Genomic DNA, 23,073 nt, shown 5'->3' with positions numbered 1-23,073 from the left:
TGGCAAAGACAGCCACTGCCTGCCCCACCCATCTGGGGCTCCAATGCGGGGTCCCTGTCAGTGTGACACCTGCTGCAGTGGGACAGATGTGACCAGCCGACTCCCCACCCCCAAATTTTCTTAAATTTATTCCCAGGAATTTGTTTTTTTAAAAACCTTTTATCATGGAGATTTTCAAACATACACAAAATTAAAGGGCATGGTCCCCAAGTGCCATTAACCAAACACTCGATTTCTTAAATGTTATCATTAAGTGGGATTTTTCTTAAAATGTCCTTTGCAAAGTGTGGGGCCAGCACGTGGCAATGTAATTGATTTTAGAATAAAAGTTTAAAATGTATTTGGGCAAACACCCCTGGACACAAGAAGGAAATGAAAGGTTTAACTGCAGCTACTCTCAAGCTCCTTGGCAAAGCGGCCTTCCTCACCAGAGCGGCGAACGAGGCAGTGTGTGTTGGTGCCTTTATATATTCGAAGGCAAACGCTGAAAAGGTCATTTTCCAAAAACTAGATTCAAAGTCGGGGGTTTTTTTGGTGAGTAAAGACTAAAATTAATATCTTCGTGGCACCAACTTTTGTAGGCACCAACCTACAAAATAAAAAGAAGTATTTGAAATCCTAAAAAAGTCATTTTTGAAAAGACTAAAATAATATACTGGTACCTGGAACATCCCTTAAACCCGCCCAAACTATTCTGAATAACCAAGATCGGCGTTTTTCCTGGATACTTTACACAGGAGGCCACCAATGGCAGCGGGGGACATGGGGGCGGGCTTGACGCCAACTCCTACCAGATGCACGACCTTGAGCAAATCACTGCACTTCTCAGCCTCAGTTTCTCACTCTGTAAAAAGGTGGAATGCTACCAGCTTTGTAGCTGCCTAGACTCAAAGACAGCCTGTACGTGAAGCTCTCAGGGAATGACAGCTATTCTTATCCCCAGCTGTGGATTAAATGGGTCTAGCTAAAAATTAGTTCATGCCTTTAAAAAAAAAAGGGCCAATCATATTTAACACCCAGAAGGTTCCAGTGCTCCAAGCCACCATTTCTAACTAAAGGGCTGAGAGATTAGAGGAAAATGGCCTAAGCTGAGCAGAAAGGCACCCTGGGCAGATTACCAGTGGTGTGGAGGCGCAAGGTGCCAACAAGGGGAGCGAGTGCACGCTCTGTGCGGCACGGCTCTCCGCACACTGTGGGCGGGGGGCGGCGCCGGAGGGGCGGAGTGGGGGCAGCGCTGTAAAGGCTGGACTCTGGGACCAGAAGCCTGCAGGAGTCTCCTGGCACCGCTTCCAGCAAGGAGAAATCAGAGTTCTAAGTCAAAGCTTTAGGTTCCAGACACCGAGATGGACCATTTTTGAAGCAAAGATTCTCAAACGAGGATAAGTCTGTCCCCGGCAGCCTGGAAGCCCCAAGGGGACCTGCGCTGGGGGACGGGGGTGGCCAGAAGCCCCAGCGAAACCCAGCTCCAGCTCTCCCCTCTGCAACCGCCAACTCCCCTTCCTTCCTGGTGCCGAGGAGAGCAGCACCCCTGGACAAACCGGACTACTGCTAGACCAAGTACGTCCCAGGGAGGCAGCGCGCAGCCCTGCCACGTTCTTTCCACCCCGCCACCCCGGCTCATCCTCGAGCTACTCCTGAGAAGTCTCAGGGCGGACGACAACAAAAATAACCGACTTGTGGCTGACCTAACCACTTTTAATTCTCATCTGGCCAGACCAGAAGTTTCCAAAGGGCTAACTACAGGTAACGGAAAAGGCAAAAAGGCTGCTCATTTAATCTGGAACAAGAATTTGCCAGGTCCCACCTACTGGCCACATTCTGAAGTATTTAAAAAAGGACAGTCACCCCCCAATACCAGGACTTCTTACACTCGTGCCCCGCCCCGTAACTGATTTACTTACTCCTAACTGATTCTCTAGGCTCTGTGCAGCACGAATCTGAGCCATTCTTTGGTTAGTTCCAAGCCCAGTGCAGAAGCCCCTCACCCCAGCACACGGAGGAGAGGGAAAAGCAGCCAACACGCTACCCCAAGCCAACAGCTGAGCCAGGGGTACAGGAGGAAGAAGGAGGTTCTGTGCGTCTTTACAAGAGAAGACGGGGTCTGGCCCCCAGCAATCTGCAACTTGGTGCCTCTCTTGTCTTCAGCTTTCAGAGTCCCAGTCACCACGGCTAGGGACCCCGGAAAACCCTCTTGAGCGGCTGGTTCTACACATCCTCAAAATGCAAAGACCGAACAAGAGAGGCCATTCCAGGCTCCAGTCTCTCTCACCACCGCCACTGTCCAATTAGAGACGTGACAGTGTCCCGTGATCTGTTCTAGGGCTGGGGGGCCGAGGGCGGGGGACAACGGAGATGAGCAGGAGGGCAACCCTCCCCTTCACTTTGTGTACACTGTCGGGATGAGCAGGATCTCATTCCGTTCGGTGCACAAAAGGAAACCTTTGCAGAATGATCAGAAAAGACAACACACTACATTCAGATGATTATGGAAAGAGATCGCCTACTGTGGACCGTAACTGGGTGCTGGGATCACATTTCCTGCTCTGTGAGTCCAATGGAGCAGCTTCAGGACCAAGGAGAGACTTGCAGAATCAGGCCAACAAGTTCTCTGAACTTCAATGACCGTCAACTTTACGCCCACTTTTAGGCCATGGTTTATTAGCACTGCCTCTCTCTTCAGGGGGTTTCTGATTATCTTCCTTTTTACAAAACTCTTCTCCCAAACCACCAAGACCTTCTGGCTTCTTACTCATTCTGCGCGCTGCTGAATGAACTCGAGTTCTCCTGAACAAAGCCCCACAACTCACCAACTGTCTGTTCTCAACTGAATGGGTGTCCAGCCTGCGGCAGAGCTGCCCCCCTAATTTTCTGGTTTGCCAGATTCTTCAGGAAGGCTTCCTTTTGATGTGTGCCGTCGTCTCCCTGAAGTATTATCTTCCAGTAACCCCCTCAGACAGGGTAGGTGCGACATAAAACGAATCCTTAGGTGTCTACAATGGCCACTTTCCTGCCCTATATTTGACCGGCAGCTCTGCTCGATCAAGAATGCTGTTTACAGGGGCGCCTGGGTGGCTCAGTGGTTAAGCCACTGCCTTCGGCTCAGGTCATGATCTCAGAGTCCTGGGATCGAGTCCCGCATTGGGCTCTCTGCTCAGCAGGGAGCCTGCTTCCCTCTCTCTCTCTCTGGCTGCCTCTCCATCTACTTGTGATTTCTCTCTGTCAGATAAATAAGTAAAATCTTTAAAAAAAAAAAAAAAAAAAAGAATGCTGTTTACAGACACTCTCTCTTACAACTCTCAGAACCCGGCTCCACTGTCTGCTGATTATCCACTGTGGGTCAAGAAAGGTCTCATTCAGATCAGGTAGGGTTGAAGGCAGCCCTGAGGCAGGTGCAAGGCCACCTGGGAAACAAGCAGAAGCTTCTTTCTATTTGACAACAGTGACACGCACCCCCTGAGTGCAGGGCTGAAACCCCAGATCTTCTGTTCAGGAAACTGGGGATAAGCTTTCAGATCTGCTGCCTCAACTCAGCAGTGAGGGTGAACAACGCCAAGGGTCACCACACCTAGTCACCTCTGCTCACGACCCCCAGATTCCTGCTCTCTGCGAAATCCCGCCGCAGCCCTCTGCTCCTACGCTGAAATCATTCCGCAACAGTAACTCAGAGAAATGGGCCCCGTCCCTCTCCTGGACCTTCTGAGCAGGCCCTTGGCTTCTGTGATGCCGTACGTACTTAGGGCCCTAAGCCATCACGGCTTGTCTTAACGAGCCCCATGTCCTGCTGCTGGTTCCCTCAGCCACCGATCATAGGGTCTTACCCAGACTTTCCTCTCCAAAACCGCCCTCTCCACACCGTGGACGGCTGCGTCACTCTCAGCCGCAGCCACGGTGCAGAAGATGAGTTAGCCCTGACTTACCTCCTGAAACCTCCAAGTCCAACAGGGATGACTAACACCTAAACCCCAACAATGCCCACCCTGAGCCCCAAACCAGCACCACTCTTCCAATCTCACGCCGGCTGAGGCTTCGCAAGGCGCTGAGCTTCCATTCTAATTCCCCTCCGGGAGACACACAGCGGGGGTGGCTCTCCATCTCTCCCACCATCTCCTGACACCCTGATCTCATTTCTTCTTTCCGTCTGGCCACCGCAATCCTGGCTCAGGCCTTCAGGACCTCTCCCACTCGCGGTCTGTGCCCACGCCAACCCAGCCTGGAGAGAGCAGACATGTCATTCCCTCCACATCAACCCCTGATCACAGAGCCCTCTCTCTACTGCTCACACGGTGGACTCCAGCAGCAGTCCACCACGCACTAAAAACATCCACAGATGTGGCATCCAAATTCCCAGCCAAACCTACTTATTCTTCTCGGAGCGTACGCCGAGTGGGTGTGGAGCATCTCCCTTTCCACTGCGCTCACGCCACACTAGCATTAGGCCCACCATGGAACCCCCCCCCAATCCCCCTACCTCAGTGTTTTTCAGGGCTCAGGTCAGACGCCATCCCCTCTACAAGGCTTTCCTGGACTCCTGCCTTCCATAGCTCTATCCGTGGGGACTGCAGCCTCTACCCTCGATAAACTCCAAAGACGTTAACAAGAGATGACTAACTTTAAAAACACATGACAATACTAAACACTGGCATGCAATTCGACTCAATCTGCCCCAAAACTCAAACCTCACTGTTAATTCTATCTACAGATTCCATTTTTATTTGTACGGGGGGGTGGGGGGGATGGAGTTACATAGCATACCCGTACTTAAAATACGAAAGCCAACAAAAGCTGGGAGACACAATGTCACGAACAAAAGGACAGAAGCCTTAACACTTTTGTTCAGCCGTGGTCAATGAGAAATAAGTTCAGGTGCAGTTTCCCTACGGCCGCAGTCTCACAGGATGGAGAAAAGAGCACAAACCCCTTTATTATAACACCCCTGGCTCTGACACCCGTCTGACACTTGGAGAAACTGAGGCTCCAAATGGCAGGAGGTCACCCACCTTGTTTTTTTCTCTGGCAGGGCACACTCCAGGGCCTCCAGTCTTATCTACTCCACTCTGCTCGCAAGAGAAAGACAGACAAGGGCGCCCCTGCTCTGTTTCTGGATGGGTGGGATCACAAAGAGATCTCTCTTCCTCCTCCTGCCCTCGCCCAAACGTCCTGGCTATTCCAGGCTCCGTGCAACCTCGGGGCGGGCCACAAACTCATCCGTCTGCCCCAGAGTTGATGAGTTCATTTCACATTTTATTTAAAATGGTCTCTGAGTGTGTTCTCACGTCCTTGTAGAAACTGCCCAACAGTGCTGGGGAACAAATACTACAAAAGGGGAGAGAGGCTTCTGCGGGAGCCCTGCCCGCTTCAGGCAGACACGCCTCCAGACCTTCCTGACTGCCCACCTTGGTCGGTCACAGGGAGCCCCCACCATAAATATTTGATCTCTTCCTGTCATGCCTGCTTCAGTGAACCAAACCCCAGGAGCGTAACTGATGACACGCTGGAAAAGGATCTGATGACTCCTTTCCGGTCAGCTCTGCCCGCCCGGCTCCAAGCCAGGCCCCCGCAGCTTGCTCTAGCTCACAAGGCGTCCAGCTGGTGTGAGGACCCATATTTCCAATCAACCTCTGTGCAATTTTATGTATTCACAAGCAATTAGGAGCTATGGAATTAAGAAGCATTTGCCTCACCTTACTGTCTGCAAGGATCTAAAATGGGGCCACACACATCACTAGCAGAGTTACCCCCACAAACAAAACGAACTGCTTTTGTTTTCCCAAGTTTCCCTGGACTAAGACTACCAGCCACCACTGTAACTTACGCACAAGGAACACAGCTGCCGACTCTCAAGTACTTTCTATAATTAGAGAGAAAGGAAAGTTCTGAGGGCTTACCTAGCGAATTCTGCCAGTTGTTTGGGGTCTGAGAGGTCAATGCCAGGTATCCCTCCAGGAGGAAGCTTCTTCCCTGTCATATACTCTGAATAATCAGGAGGGGAGTTCTCTCCAATGATCTGCTCTTCAACCACTGTCTCATGGTCAATATCTTTTTTTTCATCTGAAACACACCATAAGATTGATTATTTTAGTGGACGAAAAATGTGTATTGGGCAAATACATTCTAAGAACTATGAAAAGTGCTTTCATTAGCAGCTCCGGGAGCGGTGATTTAGAGCTGCTAGCCCAACTTCTTAACCACCCAATCTTTCTCCTCAGTCTCCTGAAATCCTGGTTCTGCTTCAAGGTCACCAATATCCGCGATGCCCAACCAGCAGACCTTTGCGCTCGTGCTCCTCAGCCTGGCGGCAATGTTCCCCACTCTGACGCGGCGGTCACTTGCCTGGTTCGGCTCCCACTTCTTGAACTGCTCCTTGTCAAGCTTCCTTTCTCCTCCTCCCACCACTCCCCAAGAGTTCTGCTTTCTGTCCACCCACACATTCCGTTAGCGACACAGCGATGTGGACCCGAGTCTGATGCCCTGCTTCCGCCCTGCAGCCTTCCCTCTCGCGGCTCTCCCCTCCCGCTCTGCAGCCCTTTCAGCTCTTCACGCTGATCCCAGGACCCGGATGCAGGCAAGTTACATACAATCACAGCAATGTGATTTTCATTGGCCCCTCCCACTAGACAGCACGTGCCACGAGGACAGGAGTACTTGTCAGTTTCGATCCCCAGGTATCCCCAGAGCCTGGCGCAGTCCGCACAGAACTGGCCCTCAACAGCTGTGTGTTCAAGGAATGCAGGACATCTCTACTTGTACGACTACTGTCACAAATCCAACAGGCTAAAAAAAAGGAATATGGATCCCCGTAATTCATCTCCTACATCCCAAACACCAAATCCTATTGGTTTTTATTTTTTTTAAGATTTTATTTATTTATTCGACAGAGAGAGATCACAAGTAGGCAGAGAGGCAGGCAGAGAGAGAGAGAGAGGAGGAAGCAGGCTCCCCACCAAGGAGAGAGCCCGATGCGGGACTCGATCCCAGGACCCTGGGACCATGACCTGAGCCGAAGGCAGAGGCTTTAACCCTCTGAGCCACCCAGGCGCCCCTCCTATTGGTTTTTAGAAGGTCTTCGCCCTTTGTCCCACGGCCATCAAGTTAGCTCTTACTATCTCATACCTCAACGACTAACATAATTTTTTAACTTATCTTCCCCATTCTGTTCTCTGCCATAATGATGCTATAAAGGATCAACTGATACAGAAAATGCAGCTGATGTATTTCCACCTTGTACGAACCCTTCAGAAGTGTAAATTACACTTGGCCTCCTGGGCCCCCTGTGCCTGGGTCCCGTTTACACAGCTAGCCGGGCCTTCCATTTCTCCTAGGCAGGAGCCCTCCACAACACAACCAGGCCATGCTCCGCCCAGGGCTTGTTGACTCTACTGCTCTGGCCTCAGCTTCTTACCTTTACCTTGAACCTACGTTAGGTCTTGATAACGACACTGACAAACTCTAAATCATGCTGTTCTGAATTTTTGCTGGCCTCGCCTCTTACGCTGGGGTCGAGCGCCCAGAGGCCCAAACCGGTTGGTCTGCAACTATGTTGTGCTGAAAGCAGAAAATAAAGACACTCCCAAGTGTTCCCTGCTGACTGAAACGTCCTGCTTCTCCATGAAAATGTTTCACAAACGGTGAAGTGAAAATTGGCTTGTTCAATTATCACCCCTCCATCAGAGTTTAAAAAAAAAAAAAAAAAAAAAACCAACAAACAAGACTAAAGGGGCGTCCGGGAGGCTCAGTCAGTCAGTTAAAGCAGTTGACTCTTGATTTCGTCTCAGGCCATGATCTGAGGGTATCAAACCCCGCATGGGGCTCCGTGCTGAGTGCGAAGTGTGCTGGACATGCTTTCTCCCACTCCGCCTCGGCCCCCATGTGCACACGCTCTCTCTCCCTAAAATAAATCTTAAGACAAAAACAAAACACAAGACCAAACCAAACCCTACAAGAGACATCACTATCAAAATATGATGTCTAGCTGCTTATTATCAGGTTCTCTGACATCAGGGTACAACGCAAGTTAAAGACAAAATGTTGGGGTGTCTGGGTGGCACAGTCAGTTAAGCCTCTGACTCCGAGTTTCAGCTCAGGTCTCAGGGTTGTGAGACTGAGCCCCGTGTCGTCGGGCTCCGCACTCAGCACGCAGCCCCGCCAAGTAGGTTCATTTGATTCAAGCGGTCACTATGTTCAATCACTCAGATGAAAAACAAAGAACAGGATACTTTTTCTTTTTTAAAGATTTTATTTATTTGACAGACAGAGATCACAAGTAGGCAGAGAGGCAGGCAGAGAGAGGGGTAAGCAGGCTCCCTGCTGAGCAGAGAGCCCGATGGACTCTGAGACCTCTGAGACCCAGGGCGCCCTGAGACCATGACCTGAGCCGAAGGCAGAGGCTTATTAACCCACTGAGTGCCCCCCGGCGCCCCGGGCATACGATACTTTTACATTATAAATGTCTCTCTCCCACCACTCACTTATTTTTCAAAAATTTTAAGTCATCCCCTACACATACGTAGGGTTGACCCTGAGATCAAGCGTCGCCCGCTCCACCAGCTGAGCCATCCAGGACTGCCCCCTCATTCTGGAAAACGTTACACGTCTCTGCCAGGAATCAGAGGGCAGCAGCATCGCACTGAAAGGTTACTCGACAGGCGGTTTTCATTACCGCGCACAGCCCCCGAGAGGCGGGCAAACTCGCAAGTCCACCCGGCACAGGAGAAAGCGGAGGCCCAGACAGGCCGGTGCAGCTCGCTCTGGGCTAATAACTAGCCAGCCGGGGGCCTCGTGAACACAGGAAGCCTCCCTGCCGGCCCCGGGTCCTTCGCTGTCAAGCCCAGCGGCCTTCAGTTCCGAGCTAGAACCATCTCTACATGCCGGTAACCTCCGTACGGACGGCGCAGCCCAAGGGAACAGCCAGATCATTCACGAAGGGCAGGAAACGTGGTTAGCGATCCTAAGTGACAAAGCCAGGACTCTGCACTGTAACCAGGTTTTCTCTCGGGGTTTTCTCACCCTCCAGCCTTCCCCGAGGAGCAACTACCACCACTCGCCTTTCAGGTGCTCCAGAAACGCTCGGGCGGGCAGGAGAGCTGTTTTTCCGCCCTGACTTTGGGTACTTCCAACAGAAGAATGGAAGCAAGGCAGAGGGCCCCTACCGCTGCGAGGAAGCTGCGATGAGAACCACGTCTCCGGTAAGCTGGGACACATGCCGGGACACATTCCGGGATTACCGACTCAGACTAGGGGCGCCACCAGCTGCCTTCGGCTCAGTCATGATCCCAAGGTGCTGGATCGAGCCCCGAAGGGGGCTCCCTGCTCTGCGGGGAGACTGCTTCTCCCCCTTCCGCTCCCCCTGCTTGTGCTCCCTCTCTCGCTGCATCTCTCTCTGTCAAATAAATGAATAAAACGTTTAAAAAGAAAGAAAAAGGGATCACAGGCTAGCTCACACTCCCTGCACAGTTCAACGCCTATTAACCGAGGGTCTCCTTATCTGGCACTGTTCCAAGTCCCCCGAAACAAAACAAAGCCTCTGCCCTCAAAGAACTTTTATTCTAGTGGGCGAAGCCGTCTTAGCTCAGGCTGCTCTAACAAAATACCACAGACAGGGGGCTTCGAAAAGAACTTACCCCTGATGGTCTTGCAGACTAAGATGCCCTCCGATTCAGTTCCCGGTGAAGGCGCGCTACCCTGGCTTGTCAGAGAGCCTTCTTGCTGCGCCCCTCCATGGCGGGGAGACGGATCGGATCGTCATCTCTGTCTCTTTTTACCTCAAAGGGCACTAATCCCACCAGGAGGGCTCCACCCTCCTCACCAGATTACTTCCCAAAGGCCCCACTGTCAAATACCTTTACGCTGGAGACTGGGACTTTAGCTCATGAATTCTGGGGAGACAGAAACAAGTCAAAAGAGGAAATGCTTCCTGAGGCTTGAGACTCAGCTCTCAGACCCAACGCTCAACAAGGCCCAGCACCCAGACGCCAACGCCAGCACGAACTGGAAGCCGTGTATGGAGTGAGTCTAAGCAGACACCGACAAGTTTTACGATCCCCAAGTACTGCCAGTGGGCCCGACCCAGCCTGACAGCCTTCCCACCACCACTTATGGTTTCCTTTCTATTATTTTATCTTTTATTTACACACACGCACGCACACACAGAAAATCTCAAGCAGTCTCTACACCCAGCACAGAGCTGACGTGGGGCTAGATGTCGTAACCCTGAGATCATGGCCTGAGCTGAAATCAAGAGCTGGACACAACGTAACGAGCCGCCCAGGTGCCCCCTCCTTTCTACAGTTTAAACAAATTTTGGTTAAGCAGACATGAACATAATAGTTATCATTTCAACCATCTGTGAAATGTCCAAACCAGTGGCATCAGGTACACTCACAATGCTGTATACCCATCACGACCATCTATACTCGAGACTCCTTGTCCCCAACAGATACCCGGTACCCACTGCACACCTGCCCCGCCCCCGGTGGCCTCTATTCTACTTCCTCTTTCTATAAATGTCTACTCTAGGTACCTTTTTTTTTTTTAAGGATTTTATTTATTTATTTGACAGAGATCACAAGCAGGCAGAGAGGCAGGTGTGGGGGGACAGGCTCCCCGCTGTGCAGAGAGCCTGGTGTGGGGCTCGATCCCAGGACCCTGGTATCACGACCTGAGCCAAAGGCAGAGGCTTTAACCCACTGAACCACCCAAACGCCCCTCTAGGTACCTTTTATAAATGGAATCAAACAGTATTGGTCCTTCTGTGTCTGGCTGACCACATGTCTTCAAGGTCCACCCATGTACTAGCATGTACAAAACTTCATTCTTTTTCACATTTGAATAATATATTTTTTTAAAGATTTTATTTATTTATTTGACAGACAGAGATCACAAGTAGGCAGAGAGGCAGGCAGAGAGAGAGAGGGTGAAACAGGCTCCCTGCTGAGCAGAGAGCCCGATGTGGGGCTCGATCCCAGGACCCTGAGATCATGACCTGAGCTGAAGGCAGAGGCTTAACCCACTGAGCCACCCAGGCGCCTCGCTGAATAATATTCTTGTATGGACATACCACATTTTGTTTATCCACTCATCCACTGATAGACACAGGAGCTGCTTCCCCCTTCTGGCTGCTGTGAATCATGCTATTATGGACAATGGTGTGCACATATGCCACCTACTGTTAGAAACAGCTTTACTGAAGCACAGCCATGCTTGTTTGTTCACATGTTACCTTTGGCTACTTTCCTGCTGCAATAACACTGGCACTGATTAGGTGCTTTAGGATAGCCTATGAAACCTGTATCATTACTATTTAGGCCTTTACAGAAAAAAAAGGTTATTGACCTCTCACCTACATGATGGAATTTTACTTAGAAAATAGGATTTAAAACTCTAGTGGAGATTTTTCTAGTGAAACAGGAACAACAGTGAGATTACCCAATGATGGGATTTACTTCCAAAAGAGACATCAACCTGTCTTTAAAACAGGTTAGCCTGGGTGGCTCAGTTGGTTGGACGACTACCTTCGGCTCAGGTGATAATCCCGGGGTCCGAGGATCCAGTCCCGCATCGGGCTCTCCCACTCCACGGGGAGTCTGCTTCTCCCTCTGACTTTCTCCTTGCTCATGCTCTCTCTCACTGTCTCTCTCTCAAATAAATAAATAAAATCTTAAAACAAAACAAAAAAATAGGTTAGAGAGGGGCACCTGGGTGGCTCAGTGGGTTAAGCCTCTGCCTTCGGCTCAGGTCATGATCTCAGAGTCCTGGGATCGAGCCGCGCATCGGGCTCTCTGCTCAGCAGGGAACCTGTTTCTCCCTCTCTCTCTGCCTACTTGTGGTCTCTGTCTGTCAACTAAATAAAATCTTAAATAAATAAATAATAAAACAGGTTAGAGGGGCCCCTGGGTGGCTCAGTGGGTTGAGCTTCTGCCTTCAGCTCAGGTCTTAATCTCAGGGTCCTGGGATCGAGCCCCGAGTCAGGCTCTCTGCTCAGTGGAGAGCCCGCTTCCTCCTCTCTCTCTGCCTGCCTCTGTCAAATGAATAAATAAAATCTTTAAAAAAAATAAAGTAAAATAAAACAGGTCAGATTTGAGTCCTATTTTGGAGGAGGACTACACAAGTCCGGGTAATAAACGAGAGGGGGTACGGTGGGAGGAAAAGGAGGTTAACTATGCCTTCTAAGTTTCTGGGTTGCACTTCTGGGGGGAGGTCATGGGCCAAGCAGGAGAGTAAAGGGGAAAGAGACCACGTGCGGCAGAGGACCTGGAGACACCTTGTGGACAGACAGACCTCAAGGAGGTACTTGGATATGCAAGTGTGGGGACAAAAGAAATTGAGGCTCAAGAGAAATTCAGACATCACTGGCACATGGCCTCTATTCAAAGCCAGAGAGATAAATGGTATCTACTGAAAAAAATATATAGACAGAGAGGAGAGGGTGCAGAATGAGCACCTGGGTAACGGCAACCCTGAGGGAGACCGCAAAGAAAAGTCTAGATGCTCTGCCTCATGAGTACTGAACTCAGTGACTTACCAAGTGAAAGTGATGCACAGTTGAGGCCGTCTGTCCTGAGTACAGACAATAACCACATGGTCTGTACGTAAAACCAAAATAAAACTGATTAAAGACAATCTGATTCGGATGACCACCACACACACACACCTACACTTCTGAACATGATCCAATACTCTTGCCTTAAAAAAACTTTTGTTGGGTCTTTCTAGATAATTGCCGTGTGCTTTCATAATATGTATTTCAACTTCACATTACCACTTCTGTTACTTATTCCTTCATAAACCGCGTATGCCACGGAAGTTCAGAGTGAACTCTTTGAAGACCAGCACCAGAAATCATCAAAAGGGTCAATAACTACTCAACAACAGGGCGCCTGGGTGGCTCAGTGGGTTAAGCCGCTGCCTTTGGCTCAGGTCATGATCTCAGGGTCCTGGGATCGAGTCCCGCATCGGGCTCTCTGCTTGGCGGGGAGCCTGCTTCCCTCTCTCTCTGCCCGCCTCTCTGTCTACTGTGATCTCTCTCTCTGTCAAATAAATAAATAAAATCTTTTAAAAAAATAAAAATAAAAATAAAAAAAATAACTACTCAACAATACAATGTCAGGAAATAAACTATTTATATAAATAGAAATCATATTTTGAAGAAAGCTGCTTGAGAAATGACAAAAGATGTTTGGTTTTATGGTCAGAGAAATTAAAGACAATGTTTGCCATCTTCTAGTTTTTTTTTTTTTTAAGATTTTATTTATTTATTTGACAAAGACACAGCAAGAGAGGATCACAAGCAGGGGGAGTGGGAAGGAGAAACAGGCTTCCCACCCAGCAGGGAGCCCGATGCCAGGCTCCATCCCAGGACTCCAGGATCATGACCAGAGCAAAAGGCAGATGCTTAAAGACTAAGCCCCCTAGGTTCTAAGAAAACATTTTTTTTTTTTTTAAGATTTTATTTATTTATTTGACAGAGAGAAATCACAAGTAGGCAGAGAGGCAGGCAGAGAGAGAGAGAGAGGGAAGCAGGCTCCCTGCTGAGCAGAGAGCCTGATATAGGACTCGATCCCAGGACCCTGAGATCATGACCTGAGCTGAAGGCAAAGGCTTAACCCACTGAGCCACCCAGGCGCCCCTAAGAAAACATTTTAATGAGAACTTCTCATCAAACCTGGATCAGGTGATTCCAGTACTCACTAACACTGGCTAAAAGCAGACCACCTACAACAACCAGACCAAAGTAAAATGGCCTTAGCTGGAAGATATGGAAAAACAAAATCTAGCCAGTGCCACCTATAAATGGGGCACACATTTTGTATTCAAATGGTTCGGAGGCAGGGGATCCTCTTTCTGCCAACCGCAGGTGCCCTCCGCTACCTCCCGTGCTCCCTGAGTCCTTCCCTCGCTAGTCTCCTCACAGAAGCAGTTCACCATTTCCCACCATCACAAGGGTGAGTGCAGCACTCTAACGTAGTTTAAGAGGAAAACCATTCACTTAACTTTTATTACAGCATATGTTTGTAATCGTTCTATTATTATCATTAATCAGCAATTTTTTTAAGGTTTTATTTATGGGGGCGGTTAGGAGCAGAGGGAGAGGGAGAAGCAGACGCCCCATGAGCAAGAAGCTGGCCACAGGCTTGATCCCAGGACCCTGAGATCATGACCTGAGCCGAAGACAGAGGCTTTAACCCACTGAGCCACCCAGTTGCCCCTCAGCAGTTATGTTTTGTTTTGTTTTGTTTTTTTTCCAATTTTTATTTATTTGTCAGAGAGCACACAGGCAGGCAGAGTGGCAGGCGAAGGCAGACGGTGAAGCAGGATCCCCACTGAGCAGGGGGCCCGATGTGGAACTCGATCCCAGGACACTGGGATCACAACGGCTGCCTAACCGACTGAGCCACTCAGGCATCCCTCAGCAGTTAAGTTTTAAGTGGGTGTGGTGCCAGGCCTCTACCGGGGTCTTGGAGCGCACCCCCACAGATTAAGGAGGGGCTCCTGTATAAACAAGCCCGTCCTATCCCCACCTCTCAACTATTCTGCTCACGTCTTCATTACCGAAGCCAGCCTCATTCTCAGCCTGGTTTGAGAGGCAAAGCAGAGACTCAGAATAACTTCGGTCAAAAAGATAGTGATGGGGGGGGGGGGCACCCGCATGGCTCGGTCAGTTAAGCAGCTGCCTTTGGCTCACGTCATGATCCCAGGGTCCTGGGATCGAATCCCGCACTGGGCTCCCCATAAGCAAGGACCCTGCTTCTCTTTCTCAGTCTCTGCCTGCCACTCTGCCTGCTTGTGTGCTCGCTCTCTCTCTCTGACAAATAAATAAATAAAATCTTAAAAAAAAAAAAAAAAAAAAGGCAATGGGACACCTGGCTGGCTCAGCTGGCAAAACATGTGAGTCTGGATCTTGGGGCCATGAGTTCGAGCTCCACATGGGGGAGGAGGACTGTACTTTAAATAAGTAAATAATCTTTGAATAAAGACTCAAATATATTTTTAAAAAGAGAGAGAGAGGGAGAGGATTAAACTAAATGGAAAGGCTGGACACTCTAACAGGTCCATGAAGAGGTTTAAAAAGTGGTCTGACCTGCCCTCCCCAGCCCTACCAAAGCAGCAGCCCTCTGGCCCTGTTCCTCAACGTGGGAGAAAAGGTATCAGGTAACACGGCGACACCTTCCCCTCTGCCCACCTCTCACCCCGCACCCCTGGATCCACTGCTCTCCAAAGCCCAGACCTCCTTCCTTCAAGAGGTCTTTCACTTGTCAGTGAACCTTGCTTGGTTTCTTCGTTTCTTATAAAAGAGAAGACCACCGGTAAGGCTGAAGCCCGAGAATGCTTTACAGGGCAGCCTCGGCATCTAGGAACACAGGGAGGAGAGAGCCAGACCCCTCTGTTCCACTCTCCCCACCCTCCTGGGCTTAAGGGGAACAGCAGGTCCCACACTTAACGGTTGTGAAAGAATGCTCGACTTCTGTCGGGGGAGAGGAAGCATGGAAAGGACATGGAAATTCGGAGTCACATTCCATTAGGTTACATTTTCAGTCTTTGGCTCTTCTAAGACACCACGTGAAATTCTGGACACCACACCGGCTGGAATCTGCACTGTGACCCGGTGATCCCCTTCATATAGAAGCAGTTTACCTAAGAATTCAGTCCTCAGAAAAGCTTGATTTCCCTACACATTGTTCTCATCTTAGCTAGAATCCGTTATCAGTAGTAGGCTTTCCTTTTTTATCTCAACTGCCAGGAAACTCAAGAGGGTTGACCTTCACACTTCCTTTTTTCCTGTGATCCCGATCTTCTATTTTCACCAACTCCCGTATTTATTTACCAACTACTTACTTATATGGGTTGGCTAGATTTTGTTCCCCCACACCTTTCATCTTAGGTGATCAGCTTCGGTCTGACCTTTCTGGGAGACTTAGGGCAAAAACAACATCACCAACTCACCACTGCCCTCACCCCCCCAAACCTTCACTGGGGAAACCTTGGCGGGGGCCGGGGGGGGCGCCGCTAACTATTTGAGATTCATTGCTAAGCAACAGGTAGAAATCAGTCAAAGGCTGTTTCCATGTTTCCCCACTAACAGAGACCTTAGGACAAGATACTATCATTTACTGAGTACCTGCTTCAGGCTAGTAACTGTCCTATCCCTGACGCAGACAAAACCTCAAAGACACGAACTTCATGCGTCTGGCTTAAGAAACAAGCCTTAGAAGTGCCAAGTCATGTACCTGAAGAAACGCAGTTAAGTGGCCGATCTAAGATTTGAAACTAGGATCGACTGTGTAGCCCATGCCTTTCCTAAAAAGGGAACACTCCTGCACACCCTCTCCTCACCCTATAGACTTCTTCCCACCTATGCGGTCCGGCAGGAGGGTGGTACTCGGGTCACTAGGCTGCGATTCTGCCTTACTGCATAATTTCCATGTGCTGATCGTTCACCCAGTTACGGACCGAGAATCTTCTAAATGCCTAGTGCCATCCTAAGGCTGAGGGTCACAAGCCCACAACTTACTCCCTAGAGGAAGCAGAAAGAAGCAGGTTAAAAGGAAAAAAAAAAAAGCAAGATAGCTTCAGACCTTGCTACAAAGAGAATAAAACAGGAGTTTTATTAGGAGTGAGAGTGAGAGTAGAGGACCAGGGAAGGCCTCCCAGAGCGGAGATGTGAACACGGCAGCACAAGAATGGGACATCTGGGGTCACTGCACTGAAGGCAGAGGTGAGAGCAGAGGAACAAGCCCAGGATGGAAGAGGGCTCGCCAGGCCGGAGCATGAAGGGAGTGGAGGGAGGAAGGAGGAAAGAGGGCAGGACAGCAGGGGCCAGATCATGTGCTGCCCGTGATGCGGCGTCTGCGCTTCAACTGAACATGACGTAGCATGCGCAGGCTGTGTACGGAGGTGAAGACACAAAATGCGGTATTTACCCTTTTAAAATCTACAGTTCAGTGACATTAACTATTATCCACACTGTTAGAGGGGTTTTCAAGCAGAGGAGTGAAGCCATCTGATGAAGTCTTAGAAAATTCAGGAAGGTAGAGAGAGTGTACACCTAGATTCCCCAGACATGCAATCCAGAAGTCTGTATGTGGTCTTTGTTAAGGATCTATAAAAACTGGGGCACCTGGGTGGCTGAGTCTGTTAACTGTAGGACTCCTAGTTTCCGCTCGGGTCATGATCTGGGGTCATGAGATCTTGCCCCACGTGGGGCTCTACACTCAGCACAGAGTCGGCTTCAGATTCTCTCTCCCCCTGCCTCCTGCCCCCCCCAACTCATGCTCTCTAAAATAAATAAATCTTAAGGAAAAAAAAAAAGAATCTGTAACATCTATTTAATACAGGAATCATACATATTAGCACAAACTGTGAGTGAGTTGCCAGCAAAGTAAGAAATTAAAAGCCAACTGTCAACTGGAGGAGCAGCAGCAGCTTCTCCTTCAGAGTTTCTGGGTGCTTAGGCGCTGGAAGACAGAAGGAAGAGAAGAGGACTGAGTGGAGAACTACAAAGAGAGAGAGACACTTCAGGGTGTTTTCACAGGTGCGGTCACCTGTGCAATACCGGAGATTCTGTTAAAGTCCGTGGCTCTCCCAGAAGAGAAAGGGTCCGGGCTCCAACAGAAGAGCAATGGCAGCCTCCTCCCCTTCTCCACGCTTCTTGTATCTAAGGGAGATCATTAATACAAGAAAGAAAAGTCCTTCACAACCACTTACACTGTCTTCATGTTAATCTTAGGAGCACTGTGTAACCTCAAAGGCATCGAGTGATTATCAAGAATTTTACTCAAGGGAAAAAAAAAAAAAAGAATTTTACTCAAGAGCTCCTAAAACTTCATTCAGCAGGTCCCGCTAAAATTTAAGAGTTCTGCTTTAAGAAAGTGAGTACACTGGTTCCTATGGTCATTCAGGAGTTTGGGAAGAAGTTCTTTTTCTAAAGGAAGTCATTTTACAAGGACACCGAGGTCAGAAGTTAAGATACCCCGAGGCAAGATACTTTGGTCAGTGCTGTGTCAAGTGGAAATCTGATGCTGTTACTAACGTGATTACCAGAAACCACTGGGCCTGTTGTTATTGACAATTAATCACAAATTAAACAGAATGGGACCCATTAAAACGCGGCACTTGGGAATGGGAACGGTCCTCTCATGGACTGTAATGAAGTCCTCCCCACAAAGGAAGGTACAAATGCATATGGTATGGTCAGTTAACTTCCAAAACCTCCACACGCCTTCCCGATATTCTGCTAACAGTAACGACATGAATGCTACTGTCAACCTCGAAGCAGCGTTTCAGATGCCAGATTTTACAAATACAAGGTTTGAATGTTTACCCAACAATACTACAGAATACAACCCACTGTAAATACTCAGATTGAAAAATTATAACAAGTTTTCGCTTTCATATACTCCTATGGGAAGAAGAGCAGAGTTCACAAAATGGTGCCCTGAGAAGAGCGGAACAGGAGTTAACGAAGGAATGAAAATCCTAAGAAATGATCCTTCTAGTCATTGTTTTTGCTAATAACCTGTTACAGGACCCTAAACTTCTCAGCCTTAAGCCCACCTCACTAAACAGACTGCCAACAACAAAAAACCAGGAAGCTTTTGGTGAATAAACACCCAGGAGTCTAGCACACATTTTTAAGTTTATCATTTTACTTATTCTCTTCCAAAGTCTAAAATGCTAGCCAGTAGGTAAGGGTCAGGAGCCCTGACCTTTTCCTGATAGGAATTTTCCTTTGCCAGGAGGGGGAGTCCGCCGCTGCCGGTGAGAGGGAAGACGGCAGGTGAAGCACCTGGAGTCCGGCAGCGCGGAGTCTACATCAGCGAGCCAGCTTCCAAAGCTGCTGGGTCAGGAATCAGGATCTCTGACTTAGACTGCCCTATGTAGGTCACAGGCTTGACAAGATCACTTGGCGGGGCGGAAGGGGGGGTTGTTCTGCAGCTTGGCTCCGTGGGAGTTTATGCGCATGGCATCTCTAGCTAAGGATAGACAGGTAAAGGAGGAACAGGTGGAAAACCCGCACAGGAGTGGCCAATGATCCGGACTAGTAACTTTTAGCAAATTTGGGTTTTCTGAATATAAAGAACTGACAAACAGTTAAATACTTTTCAACTTTCTTTCGCTTTACTGATTTTAATATCGATGGTCTTTTCTGGTCTTAGATGTTTTGCTCAATCCAGCATGAAGCGCTTCGGTATTTGGTCTAACAAAAGATAAGTAAAATACCAACAGCCTTGAGTGAAGGTCACGATTTCCAAATACCTGCAACCTTGGGGCGCCTGAGTGGCTCAGTGGGTTAAGCCTCTGCCTTCGGCTCAGGTCATGATCTCAAGGTCCTGGGATCGAGCCTCGGGCTCTCTGCTCAGTGGGGAGCCTGCTCCCCACCCCCACCTGCCTCTCTGCCTACTTGTGATCTCTGTCAAATAAATAAATACATAAATACATGAAGCCTCAGATTTTACAGTCTTCTTAGGTTTCTCTCCATACTAAATGTTTTACGGGCACCTGGGAGGCTGAGTCAGTTAAGCATCTGACTCTTGATGTCTGCTCAGGTCATATCTCTGGGTTTTGAGATGGAGCCCAAGATCAAGCCCTTCGTGCTCAGCGGGGAGTCTCTCTTTCTCTCCCTGCCCCCTCCCACAGGTGGGGGTACTCTCCCTCTCTAAAAAAAATAAACTAAGTAAAAAATTTAAAAGCCCTAAATGTTTTAAATACTCAGCTTTTATCATGAGAGTCCCTGTCTGTCCATGATTAAGCGGTTTAGTTTATAGTTAGGTCTTTAGAACAGTATCAGTCCTATATGATGACAATCTAGGGAAAAACATGCAGGAGACTGTGCCCTACGTCAGGCAACATGGAAATGTTCATTCATCATGTGCCAGGAAAAGACCCCAAAATAAACAAGGGCCTTAAAACAGTGGATTAAGCATGTTTAAGACACAGCTGAGGTGTGATGAAACACCAAAACATGCTCAGCCTCACTGAGCCCTCATCTTCTACGCAGAAACAAGCAGGCCCTGCTCTAGTACCTACACTACGGAACCTTACTCAGCCTTAAAAAGGAATGAAGTACACTCGACAATGTGGCTGAACCTTGCACACCGGCTAAGCCACAGACACAAGCCCACAGATGGTTATGACTCCATTTAAATGTCCAGAATGGGCAAAGCCAGAGAAACACAAAGTAGATTAGTGGCTGCCAGGGGCTGGAGGGTGAGGGGAAATGGGGAGTTCCTGCTCACGGATATGGGGTTTCTTTCTGAGATGTTGAAAATACTGTGGAATTAGCTGGCGGTGACGGCCACACAACCTGGTGAATACAGCACAAGCCACGGAACTGCGCCCACGTGAATTACATCAGTTAAAAAGAGGAAAGAAAAAAGCAGATCCACTAGATTCCTTTCCCGTTATTCCAGTAAAGAGATGCCAGTCACACAGACCGCTGTGACTCTGTGGGCAATTAGAGCAACACAGCACACAAGCAAAAAAGAAACCCGTAAAATCCAAAGATTTGGTTTCCACGAACGCGCTGGCTCCCACTAAGTTTTTTTAGCCTAGAAACTAACAATAACTAGAGTCCTGAGAATACCCTGTGTACAATTTTTTAAATAAGGACTTCAGGGAACTAAGCTTGGACTTGGGCAAAATGGTCACCTCACAGCTCTTTCCCATCCAAAGGACTGTGCCATGAAACCACAGCGGCGTTCAAACCTTCTATCTAGCCTGGGATCGGATGAAACGGAGTCCGTGAAAGCACTGAGCATACTGGCTACCACAGCCAACACACACACACCGAGAAATTCAGCTTAACAATTAAACTGCTTTGGGGCGCCTGGGTGGCTCAGTTGGTTAAGCAACTGCCTTTGGCTCAGGTCACGGTCCCAGAGTCCTGGGGTCGAGTCCCGCATGGGGCTCCCAGCTCCATGGGGAGTCTGCTTCTCCCTCTGACCTTCTTGCCTCTCATGTTCTCTCTCACTGTCTCTCTCTCAAATAAATAAATAAAATCTTAAAAAAAAAAAAACCAACAATTAAACTGCTTTGATTTCTTCACCTATTATCAATTACCTCCTCATTTCAGTTCCTAAGATTCCACTATATTCAGAACTTGAACTTGGGGCATGCATAGTTAATCACCAACTATTAGGCTTCTCTTTAGTAAATAATCCCAAGCCACAAGGACAAGGAAGAGGACTAGTTCACCACAAAACACGTCTGAGGAATCAGGCCTTACTATGTTATTGCCATCAAATATTTATAACTACCTTTAGACACGGAGTACTCTGTAATGCGCCAGGCAACTAACTCTGCAAAGAAATGAGCATTAAAATAACCCCAAACTGTGCAACTCTGTAAGAAACCACTTGCACAGGGGAAATAATGACTTTGAAATGCTGACTTAATTGTAAATTAACTCCCATTAGTCAGGCCCCTCAGACCTTCCCCCTCGCCTGGCTGACTCCATACCCATCACCTCATCCAGTGAACCCTCCATTACCAGGTTTTCTGGGTATGAAGTAGGCAAGCAATTTGAGAAGATCGAATACAGAAAATTTAAAACACCCTAGTTTTCTAAATTTCTATAAAACCAACACGTCCTCACCATGAGAAAAAACAAATTTAGTTTATAGTTAAGGTATCTTTCTAGCAAGATCTCATTTCAGGGGCGCCTGGGTGGCTCAGTGGGTTAAGCCTCTGCCTTCAGCTCCGGTCATGATCTCGGGGTCCTGGGATCGAGTCCCACGACGGGATCTCTGCTTGGCAGGGAGCCTGCTCCCGCCCCCCCTCAGTCTGCCTACTTGTGATCTGTCAAATAAACCAATAAAATCTTTTTTAAAAAATCTAATTTCAGATGGGACCCTGGATTCAGCAAAACTCCGCAACAACGGATTGGCCCAACTCTTACTCTGCGTATTAATGGAGAGAGAAGACTTTGGGTTCCAACACCACGGGTGCGCACGCTACCAACTCCCCGGAAGGTGTTCTGGTAACCACGGAATAAGCGGGCAGGTTGCGTCTAAACACGCACCTTCACTGCACGCAAAGTGCCCCGACGTCCACGAGCACTCGGAAACGCAGAGCAGCAGCCTCTGCCCTGCCGGAGTCCCGGAGCCGTGCAACTCCGGTAGCTCCCCGAGGGCTCCGCTGCAGCGGCGCCGGCCCAGCCTTCCCCTCGCAGTCAGCCACCCATTCATACTCAGGGGTCATCGCAGTGTGAGGCTCCATCCCGACCACCGCCACAGCCCTACGGGGGGGGGCGGGGGGGTCCCCACAACGGGGAACTAGTGTAGGCGCCGGTAGGATCCCTCGCACGTCCGTCCACGGCCCCGGAGGCTGAACCAGCGGACATGGGCGTCATAACCCGACGCGGGCTCGCAGCGTCTACGGCCACAAGCGAGGAAGAGCAGACTTCGACACGCAGGCAAGGCCCTCTGCCCTCTTCTCTCCGGCCTTCCAGAATCTCTCCTCCCCGGGAAAGGAAGCGGGCCGCCTGCCACGCACCGGAAAGCGCGGACACTTCAAGCCCGCGCGGCATTAATCCGGGGACAAACGTCCGCAGCCGGGCAGCTCACCGACCCGTCTCCACGGACACACACCTAAGGTCACTCCCCCAAACGGAGAGGGTTCGCAACAACCTACAAAACCTCGCGGACCCGCTCCCCACCGTGCCGCGGGCGGGGAGGGGCCCGAGCGGGGACCTCGCCGGCGGCGCGGAGCCCGCACACGCCAGCCCTACGTGCCGCCCAAGTCCCGCCCCAGCCGGCGAGCGCGGGGAGCGCGGCCGCTGGCAGGGTCCGGCCTGCGCGCCGGGCGTGGGAGCGGAAGGCGCGTCTCGGGAGCAGCTGAGTCCGGGGAAGGGGGCGGAGCGGGGCCCGGGCGCCCCCCCCCCCCCCCCGGGGCGGGGGGGGGGGGGGGGCTCGGGGCCTGGGGGGGGGCGCGGGGGGGCGGCCCGGCCGGGGGTGGGTCCGCGCACCCCCGCGGCCCGCGCGCCCCGGGCCTCGCGTGGAGCCGGCCGGGCGGGGGCGGCGGACAACGGGCCGGCGGCCGTCCGTTGGCCCGAGCGCGCCCCGCCCCGCCCCGCCGCGCCGC

At 50.0% G+C, this 23,073-nt stretch overlaps 1 protein-coding gene across 1 annotated transcript in view; it reads right to left on the bottom strand.

Moving 5' to 3' along the window:
• YY1 (YY1 transcription factor) overlaps nucleotides 1-23,073 on the bottom strand; it is a 32,744-nt gene that overhangs the window by 5,798 nt on the left and 3,873 nt on the right. Inside the window, exon 2 of the mRNA XM_059373969.1 lies at nucleotides 5,886-6,048. Within this exon, the coding sequence (XP_059229952.1) occupies nucleotides 5,886-6,048 (163 nt within the window). The remainder of the gene's footprint in view (nucleotides 1-5,885; nucleotides 6,049-23,073) is intronic.

Source organism: Mustela nigripes, chromosome 13 (assembly GCF_022355385.1).
Source record: "Mustela nigripes isolate SB6536 chromosome 13, MUSNIG.SB6536, whole genome shotgun sequence".
In the NCBI taxonomy this organism is placed as follows: domain Eukaryota; kingdom Metazoa; phylum Chordata; class Mammalia; order Carnivora; family Mustelidae; genus Mustela; species Mustela nigripes.
This window is presented reverse-complemented; position numbering and strand designations above follow the sequence as displayed.